We start from the raw sequence: 10,420 nt of genomic DNA, 5'->3' as shown, positions 1-10,420 counted from the left end.
CCCATCAACTTCCCATTCCTTTTATTTGTCTTTCATGATATTTGATGTAATTTTCCAGTTTCTTTCACACTAAAATATTGCTGGTTTTTTAATATAAGCCGAAATCTTCAAAGAATCACTGCTTTTATTCTTATTTTACAACAAAGTGTAGAAAGAGTGGGAATTATTCCTTGTAGTAAATATTGTATTCCATGATGAACACATGAGCAGTGAACACTGTTCAACTGTGACCAGTATATGTAATTTATTATTATATGGCTCTCTACATCCTTATCTTTCCTAGGTTTTTCTACTTAAATAGCTTTGTATCACTCCATATTCCTAGGAAATTTCTGTTCTTCTTGTGAAAAGCAGAATCTCATTCTCTCTAAGTCCAAAATATTAGCTTTGCATTTTCTTTAAAAAACCAGTTACAAAGTATGTTGTCATGGAAATCTTTGGTTGTTTACTTTAACTCTGATGCCATAGGGTGGAGCCAGGTATAAAGATGTAAGCAGCGAAAACATCAGCTCTAATTTGCAATCCTCATGCCTAATCACTGAAACCTTGCTTCTGTGTGAACTTTATGGTAGATCTACTGTAGCAGAGGGAAAAGCCAATCAGCAAACATCTCAAATTCCCCTTAATGGGAGTCAAGCAGTAGCACAGAAGCTCCAGCTCACTGTTTAGGTGCCCTTGTACATCTCTGGCACAGATATAGAGGGCTGCATTAGTGGTGTGAACAGAGAACAAATGGGTCTGCCTGGGAGTGGAAGCACCAGAAGAAACAGTAGCAGAATGTCTCCAAGACCTACTTGTTGATGGTCATCAAGATGCAAACGCATCTGTCTGCAGCTTCTTAGGACACTCAGATCAGAAAGGACAGGACAGAGAGACTAATCAGAGTTACCTCCTAAAGGGTACCTAATGCATGTTCAAAACTTGCACATGGTCACAAACCTAAGAACAACTCAGAAGAAGTGATGAAGACAGAACTGTTGAAATTCTTTGTCATCAAAGTTATGGCAAAGAATCCTAGGGAGATCATTCAGGCACAAGAACCTTGGTGGTTGTGAGAATGTGGGTCGAGAGCATGCTGAATGTGACTGAGTGAAATCAGTTTGCTTTTTTTTAGCTAAATCACCTTCCTCCCTACACAATCAGCTTTACTACACTGGTTCTACAGTACTGCAACACTATTTCTTATATGGAATTGATTGCCAAGAATCAGGTCAAATTCAACTGTCTCCCTTTTGCTTCTCTCCCTGTAGATGCCATGTGAAGGCTGCATGGAGAGGGACAATATGAGCACTGGTGCAACCATGGAGTTCCTCCTGCTTGGCTTCTCTGAGCTGCTCTGTCTGCGGGTCCTCCTCTTCCTTTTTTTTCTCATTGTTCATTTGGTCACGTTGGCAGGGAATATGATGGTCTTCATGGCAGTGGTTATGGAGCCTTCACGTCCCCCCATGCTTTTCTTCCTCTGCCAGCTCTCTGCCATCGAGCTCTGCTATACCCTAGTCATTGTCCCTAAGGCACTCCTCAGCCTGATAGTGGTGGATGGCAGCACCATTTCTTTCATAGGCTGTGCTGCACAGATGCACCTTTTTGTCACACTCGGTGGGGCTGAATGCTTCCTCCTGGTAGCCATGTCCTACGACCGCTACGTTGCCATCTGTCAGCCCCTTCACTACATGGTTGTGATGAGCGAAGGGTTCTGCCTCAGGCTTGCTGTGGTGTGCTGCCTGGGAGCCTTTGCTGTTGCCCTGGGGTTGACAGTGGCTGTTTTCCGCTTACCTTTCTGTCATTCTCGTCACATCAACCACTTTTTCTGTGACGTCCCTGCTGTGCTGCACCTGGCCTGTACACAGAGCTACACCCCTGAGCTGCCCTTGCTGGCTGCCTGCGTGCTCCTTCTGCTGCTCCCCTTCCTCCTAATCCTGACCTCGTATATCTGCATTGCTGCGGCTTTGTTACATGTCACGTCCTCTGTGGGAAAGGGCAAGGCCTTTTCTACCTGTGTTTCACACTTGGCCATCACGTTATTACACTACGGATCTGCCACTTTCATTTACATTCGTCCTAAGTCCAGTTACTCACCAGCTCGAGACAAGGTGGTGTCTCTGGTCTACACCAACATCACTCCGCTACTGTATCCCCTCATTTATAGCCTGAGGAACAAGGAAATCAGAGGGATCCTCAGGAAAATGTTGAGAAGGAAGAAAATAGCTCAGCTGAGCTGTGATATAATCAGAGTTGAGATGTGTGTGTGTGGTAAATTTTAGTGCTTATTGGAAAATAGCCCCATAATCATGTTAAGACCAGATCACCATACACTTCACTATGGCAAATATCCTGGCAGAATTCTACATGCACCACTATATTTATAAGAAAAAGAAATCTCTGCTAAAAGAAAAAAAAAAAAAAGAAAGGTCTTCAACATAACACTTGATCTAAAGGAAAATGCTTCAATGGCTTGTGAGGATGAAGAGCTTTGGTCAATTTGTGGTCTCACTTCTGTGATCAAACACATACCTATTCAGGTGTACATTCATGGTCATCACAGCAGAATCAAAAGATCAACAAAAATATTTAAAGCAAATAAACCAATATTAAAGTATTGGTTTCATTATTTTTCTATCAAGATGACAGTGGAAACTGGGAAGTCAATAAAAATTTTAGACTGGTAAATTATTGGAAGGTTAGAAGAAGGAAGTCCACGGCTAGAAGGAAGGGGAAAAGAGCTGTGGTTTTCTCCAAATTTAGCAGATGGTTGCACTCTGGCATCCCATCACAAAAGGAAAGATTGTTAGTGCAAACTCCTGTAACCTTGAATTATTCTAGATATAGAAAATTCAAGTGCCATCGGTTTGACAAGAGCATTAGCTTCCTATGTCCGCTTTGCAGGAAGTAAGCTTTCCTTTTACAGGGCGATGCTTTAGATTTGGGTTGTTCCTATGGTAACATAAAGACTAAGACATTGGTCTTATCACGTGACTTTTATCAGGAAAGACTGCATCATATAAATAAGGATGCCTGGGGAGTGTTGAAATCTATCATTGTAAGAGTAATAATACTGCTGCTACAGTTACTGTAATTTCTTTAGCAATCCAGTGAGAACTACAGCACATGCTGGACTGCAGTGGGCATGAGTCTGAAAGGTGCAAAACAGTGTTATTTTATGAGTTTCCTACATGTAGGAGGAACAGGATGATTCAGACAAATTAGGGAAGATGAATTCCGGACAGGAACAGAGGAGAAAGAAGCAACTTCGTTATTTTATTTAATATTTCCCTCCTCCATAGCTCTTTAGAGCCCAAACAGACCTTCCTGAGATTAGTAGGATTTTACAGCAGAGGTTTCTAACTTGCCTTCTAGGAGGTGTTGATATGCTTAAATGTCTGGCAATAAAACTGAAGGACAGAAAGACTGAGGTTTATAATACTATGATCAAAACCTTGGGAGAGGCCCTCATGTGTTTCTGGTAGCTGTAGGTATGGGATAGCAGAGAGATAACTGTTATCTGCTACTAGCTGTGGGAAGATAGCAAGATAGCAGGGCTCTGTCCTGAACTAGGGACATTTCTCATGAACCGTTGCTTATCAGGGGCACCTCAGCAGATCTCTCCTCACTGTAAGGATACAGACGATGCCTTTGGAAGGGATGACATGACTGAAACAGCAGCCAGGCTAGACTTACAGTTCTTTCATTCTGAGATGCATGTGGGAAGCACAACAAGCAGTGGAGGCTTTCTGGACATTCTTTCCACCCAATGTCCTTGCAGATGAATGGAGTGAAGAGATATCCCAGAGCCCAAGACTACCGCCACACATTAGTCCCCACACAGTATTCCCACACACATTAGTCTAAGACTATCCTCATCAGTATCCCGACACCCATTCACAGCACCCCTTCCCCCTCCCCTATGGCCAGCTGTGTCGAGCATTGTACAGGTCTGTAGAGAGGACTCAGGGATAAGAGTGGGAAGTGGGGTAGCTTATGAGGTAAGAGCAGCAGCAGTGTATAAGAGATGTCATAACTACTTTCTTTTTAATATGTTATCTTTCAATTGACAGGAGCTGCCTGAGGTCCCTTTTCTACCCCACCCCACCCATATTTCCAAGTCGTTGTTTCAGTCCTGTTGACTCAGTACACTGTGTGCTGAGAGCTGGGGAATGCTCAAGTGAAGTAAGACAGCAATATCCCTGTTGTAGGGAGTTGAGCATAGAATAACAAAAAAAAAAAAAGATAATTTCTAAATCCTTTTCAGAACTTTGCAGGGAACAGTAGAATCCAGTCAGGCAGCACAGAGTTAAACAAGTGCATTTCCACCTCCAGCTGAAGATGGATATGGCAAAGATCTTTCCATGGGCATTGTAATTGTTTGGGTTGTGTAGGGTCTCAAGACTCCCCACAGAATGAGCACAGCTGGGCACCTGCTTTTCACAAATGGTCTTGTCCTTTCTTGGAAGAAGAATGCTTACATTCCTAAATTTGGAGAGACCTGAGATCTGGCAAACAGGGGCATCATGAAGTTTTCCAGTGAAACCAACTAAGACATCCCTAAGAATCACTTTGTGATTTACACAGCCATAAAAACAGAGTATTCATCCTTGCAATTAAGTTTGTAAAGGTGGCCCTGAGCAAGCACTGTATGAGAACACAGACCTTATCAGTGGTTGAGCACCAGAGCTCAACCTGTAAGGCCTCTATGATAATATCAATGCTGTCCACTTTCTCAAAAATGAAGAGAGTTTGGATGATGATGGCACAGATTTTGAGGGTATTTAAAGGGTACTCAAGTAGTACTTAAGGGTGCTTAAGATCCAGCACCTTGAATGGTACATGCCATTCCAAAGAGACACTTCAAGGTGGGATATCTTGAGTACTACCGGTGATACTGGTAGGATACCAGTGAAATCTCCCTTTCAGCATAGAAAGAAACCAGTGAAAAATTCTTGGTTTTTTTCTTCACACTTGTCATATTGTACTGGCAATCCAGGTAAGACACTGCCTAGATACGCTCCTATAAATAGTCAATCTCCTAAAAGAATTAAATGCACTTGCATTAAAAATATTTCCCTATTTTCCTAGGAAACCAAATAGAAAAAAGGAATTTGTTTCTACTATGGGTAAGGGAAGTTGAAAAACTGCCAAAAGTCCAATTTTAAGCGCTTGGAAGAAGTTTCAATGTATTCACCTCCCCTTGACAGTCATGTTATAACAACCTATCCATTTTGGCTTACATGGAAAGTGAGTCCACCAGCCTCCTTTCTTCTGGATTCTTCAAAAGCTTAGAAAACCTGTAGATAATCCTATATTTACCCAAATAGCTTTTTTTGTATTTTGATCTGAAGCACAAGGAAAGCACCAAGGTGAAATTAATACAACTGTTTACAGTGGAGTGGCAAAATGAAATGGATGTGGGGATAGTAGTAAGCATAGAAAAATGGATGTTAATATCATGAGGGTGAAAAGCTGTCACAGATGTTGATTTGCTTTATTGACAAAAGGCTCCTGTTTACCATGTTTATCATCGAACATGCCAAAGGCAATGGCAATATTTAGTGTGCTTTACTATTTACATACTTTACTATGACAAAAACTAGAATGCTATAGGAGTTTCTTTTGCAGATATTTATAGACAGAAGACTTACAAAAGAAGAGAGATGAGTCCTTACTGAGATTGCTTTGTATTATTATATGAAATTTTGTGCCCAGCATATAAAACCTGAAAGATTCCTATAGGATATAAAAGAATACAGTCCACACCCCTATAAACAGGCTAATGGGAAAGAAATATGCTTAAATCACCTTCCATTTCTCTCCAGAATAAAAAATTTCTAGACTTTACAAGCTTTTTGTTTACCAACTGGGTTGTTGTACAGGCCTTAAGTTTCCTTTAATGGATTGTTTCAGGAAGTAACCAGGAATGTAAGACAAAAAATAATCAGGAGACCAAAGTGGAGCTGAAGAATGAGGTGAAGCTCTATGCCAGCTGGTTGGTTTCAGAGTTAGTTTCACTTTGCCCTGCAAGCACCTCCACATCAAAAAGCTGACTGAAGGCGTTATTAATAATTCCAGCATTGTATCCCTAACCTAAAGCTCTTGACTCTAAAAATTCTGCTGTGCTCAGTTGTCTTCCAGGCAAGCCTAGGAAAAAGTGACCATGGGAAGGTCGATATCCACCCAATGTGTACCCTTGGCTTCACCTGCTCAAGTGCAAGCATATGAGACAGTCTGGTTTTACAAATTGGTATGCAAAGATATAAGACCGTCTGGTTCTACAAATTGGCATGTAAAGTAGAGGGAAGACCAGATGGCTCAGCAGCATAGGGCCTTTAGCCTAGTCACTGCTGAAAATCAGGTCTCCTAAAGTCTGTGTCGTGTTTCATTGTGGTTTTGGTATACAGTTGCTCTCAGCATTCATTTTAGTTTTCATGTTTTGATTTAATTAAGAGTTCAGGTTTCAAAAATCAAGTGGGAGGCTGAACTGCGAGTAGAGTTGGCAGTGAGTTGGGAAGATGTTAACACGTTCAACGCCCTCTTCCCACTTGCAATGCAACAAGTATCTATTTCAAATATTTTCTCTTGATACCCACATTGAAACCTCTCAGGAAGAACACAGGTTGCTAACACAGTAACCAGTGGTAACTAATTTCTGCACAGCATAGCAACACTACAACACCAAGATTAAGCTACAACAGCAAGGAATAAAGACAAGTTTATTGTGTTGAGATTGTGGAAGCAACTGTAATTTGTCAAGAAGAGGAGCATAAAAATAATTGCAGACATGAAACATACATAAAAGCTTTAAAATATCTATTATAAACACCCAGAAAACAAAAGATTGATTAATTCACACATACAGCTGCAAGTGTAGAACAAAGAAATTTAAAATCACACTATCAAAGTGACTAGTGATATGGCTGCTTACTGCATGTTATTAATGCTGACGATTTTTTCCAGAGTTGGTGAGGTACTTTCATACTTTAGCGTAATTAATCCAAGAGTGGGGAAGAACAGCTAGAAAATATGAACAAATTACAAATTACAGAGAGGTATTTGCCATGAAGAGATTGTTATTGCTATATTTTGAGCTATGATTCAACTACTAAAAGTATTATAATTCTGTTTTTCTACAACCTAGTTAAAGAAGTCATGAGCATTTTTAATGGAAATTGAATTTATCTGGGTCAAATTTTATGTTTATCATATATGTACTGTTGTGTTAGTAATGCTCAAGGAGAAATTGAATCATCTTGTGAAAACTTAATGTCACAAAGATAAAATAATATTTTCAAATGGGCCCAGGAAGAATGTGCTCTTGAAGAGGAGTTTTAAGTGTAGAATTGCACTTTTTGGGTTTATAAGTATATAATGTGTTATAAATAGTATTTAATAGTATAATAGAAAGTAACTAACTCCTGTGACCCAGATTTGTGCCATTTAGGGCAGTTTTATGAATGGGAACATGAATCAGACTGTATTATGACTGGTTTTGCATTGCTTCCCACTTGTCTATCCAAAATGTCGCACTTAATGTAAGCAAAGCCCAGTTTTGCCTTTTTTTTTTTTTTCTTTTCAATAGGTCTCTCAGTCTCTCATGGCTTTACTGTTGACCAAAGAAACAAAATCCCCGCCATCACCAGACAAAACTTAAATTTCATGTGGTCCTGATGGGTGAGATGGGCTGCGCTCTCCTGGAGGCAGCTGGGGCTTCTGAGGCTCCACAGCCACTGGACCACGAGGGGGAGCAGAGCTGAGATATGAAGGCAAGAGAATTATCTCAGGCAATTTCTGCGGAAAAGAAAGTTACTCCCCTTCATTTGCAGGATGGTGTAATAATTTCATTTATTCCTGTTTTGCAAGCCAAATAAGAGCAAGGCAGACCATGTGCAGGATAAGCTTATTCAGAGACAAAAGCCACAAAGCCTGCAGTTCAGTTGGCAGTGGAAATACACTTCTCTGTTTAATTAGGTGTCCAGCCAGGGCATCAGTAGGTAGAGAAACACATATGATGAACAAGTAAGTGGAGTTTTATACAGGGAAACTGGACTTCTGGTCCCTGCACTAGTATGACATCTCTGTTAGGTGGAGAATACATATGGGAAGCTGCCCTTGTTTTTTGACTGGAGCCCAAGTAAGGAAGTGTCTACATTCCTGTTGAAAGAAGATGTGATTGCTCATCTACCAATGATAAACTGAATCAGAAAAAGATAAGGGTGGGAAGGGATAACTGGAGGTCTTTAGTCCAAATATCTACTCACAGCAGAGTTAACACCAAAACTGTGTCAGGTTGCTCAGGGCCTTTCAGGCAAAGCTTGTACATCTCCAAGGGTATTTATCTCTGCACATGTGAGGATGAATGAGGGAGTGTTCCCTGCTTCTTCTGGGTATGAAACCCCAAATCTATGGCTTGTCTCTATCAGCTTCATTCATTCTCTTCCCTTGTTATTCTTCTCAAGGGAGAAAGATAACCAGCTTGACTACTTGTGCAGTCAAGTCTTCATGTATCTAAGCTAGGGGTGGCTGCTTCGTGATAAAGAGGAGTCAGTTGTGCTCCTTCAAAGGAGTTTAAAATATCTGTTTAAAATAAAATCTGAGTTTCTGAGTGAAAAAGTCCATGTACAAAACCAATTTAACAACTTAAACCACTAGATGGTAGGAGTCTATTTTCTGCAGAAAAAGTCTGAAGTCAGCTGTTTGAAATATTCTATGATAATTGCTGGTGGAATAGAGCCAGAAAACTTTCCAAGATATAATTGAAAACACTAGAATATTAAACTATGGTCATGGAGGTGAGAATAAGAGAGAGAAAGCATGAATTCTCTACAGGGAATAAAACATTGAAACAGAGCATACTTTATGCTCTACAGAGCTGTCATAGATTTTTCTCAGAGTTGTAGAGATAGGGGATAAAAGGAGAGAATCAGAGACCACAGAACAAGTTCCTCCTTTAGACTGAAGTGGGGCTTGTTGCAAAATGTGTTTGAGGCCCCTAACATCTGTGTTACTACGACCCCTTACTGAAAGCCGGTTCAGGACGCACAGATTCAAGTTATCAGTACCAAAAGGATGCTTTGATAGTTTGGAAAGTAATATCAAGTGAGGAACTCCAGAGATTCCTAGGTTCACTTTCACTCATCATCTATAAGGATATTTAACAGCGCAGTGGTGAAACACATAGCTCTTTCTAAAATGTGAGGAGCAGCAAACACAGTAATCAATTTGTAAGAAACATATGAGAGAGTTCTGTCTGAACTGCAGTTCAAAAGAAGCACGTCCCAACTCAGCCTTGGGAGTGCCCTTTGACTTTCCCAACAGTACATCAAAACAAGAGCTGGTGCATAGCCTTCCTCCTCACTTCCCTCACCACAAGCCCACATATCTGTAGGAGGAAAGCCCAGGTGTGTGGTATAGTGATGTTTTCCAGCTAGATACCTAATCTCAGTGGTACTCGAAACAGGATACTGGGAAATGGAACAAAAAAAAATATGCCCTGCAATTCAGAAATTCTCAGAGGGACAAGAAACACAAGATGAGATTCAATCCAAAGACAAGCTGAGAGTAAGTTTAAAAGATGTAGTTATCTTCTGACCACCAAAAGGTATGCCAGAGGTAGGAAGCTCACTGGGAAGCCATGACAGTGAGAGTTTCTAGAGATGTAAATCATAGAGTCCTAGAATATGACATAGAAATTGTAAACATTTAATTAAGTTCTTTCAGTTTTGTTTGTCTGATTGTTGTTAGGTTGGTTTTTGTTTGTTCTTGTTTGTTTGTGTTTTTGTTTTGGTTTTTGTTTGTTTGTGTTTTTTACTAGACACTCAGGGAATTAGTTTTGTCCAACAGTTTGCAAAGACAAAATCCAGCCTTGTAAGGCACAAGCAGAAGAACGCTCTTTACAAAATACTCAGCAGAGTTGATGAGAATTCACACGTAGTGCTTCACTTTAGTGAGTGCAGCCTCTGTGTATATTCCCTCTTTTACCCTTTGGATCTGCATTTTGGTGCAGAGGACACATGGTAAAGCAATCTAGCGAAGCTTTTACAGATATCAGCAAAGTTCTAGGCCTTTGGAGTTTCTACTTTTTTATGCTCCCACTTTTTTTATAGATTTTCTTCAGATCTTGATCCTATTGTAACATTAGATTATATTTTGTTTCACTATCCTTGTACACATTCTGACTGTGAGCTACACTAGGTGATCTCCAATCTACAAAAGCACAAAGTGGTACATATGATTTCTGCTCACTGTTATCTGGAATAGTCCAATTTCTGACCCCCATCAGCCGACATTGTCAAGGGGGGGAAAAAGAAAATAAATCTTTTTTTTTATGACATCTGCTCTAACAAGCCCTAGTTCCTGCCTATTCCTTAGATCAAATATCCTGAGTATCTGCACACCAATGAAACGAGATAGAATATCTCTCAAGCTTGGCACT

General features: G+C 40.4%; 1 protein-coding gene across 1 annotated transcript; it reads left to right on the top strand.

Annotated features, from left to right (window-relative positions):
- The first annotated feature begins 1,250 nt into the window (after positions 1-1,250).
- On the top strand, positions 1,251-2,261 carry LOC113988487 (olfactory receptor 10AC1). The gene has a single exon (XM_027722146.1). The coding sequence runs from the start codon at positions 1,251-1,253 to the stop codon at positions 2,259-2,261; it is 1,011 nt and encodes a 336-aa protein (XP_027577947.1).
- Positions 2,262-10,420: the final 8,159 nt, after the last annotated feature.

Source organism: Pipra filicauda, unplaced genomic scaffold (assembly GCF_003945595.2).
Source record: "Pipra filicauda isolate LSUMZ 115617 unplaced genomic scaffold, ASM394559v2 scaffold234_size1211729_pilon, whole genome shotgun sequence".
NCBI classification, from domain to species: domain Eukaryota; kingdom Metazoa; phylum Chordata; class Aves; order Passeriformes; family Pipridae; genus Pipra; species Pipra filicauda.
The sequence above is the reverse complement of the archived record's forward strand: the minus strand, read 5'-3'. Positions and strand labels throughout refer to the sequence as shown.

Bases quoted from the DNA above. Each gene is read 5' to 3' on its own strand.
- LOC113988487 (XM_027722146.1), top strand. From the start codon at position 1,251: ATGCCATGTGAAGGCTGCATGGAGAGGGACAATATGAGCACTGGTGCA.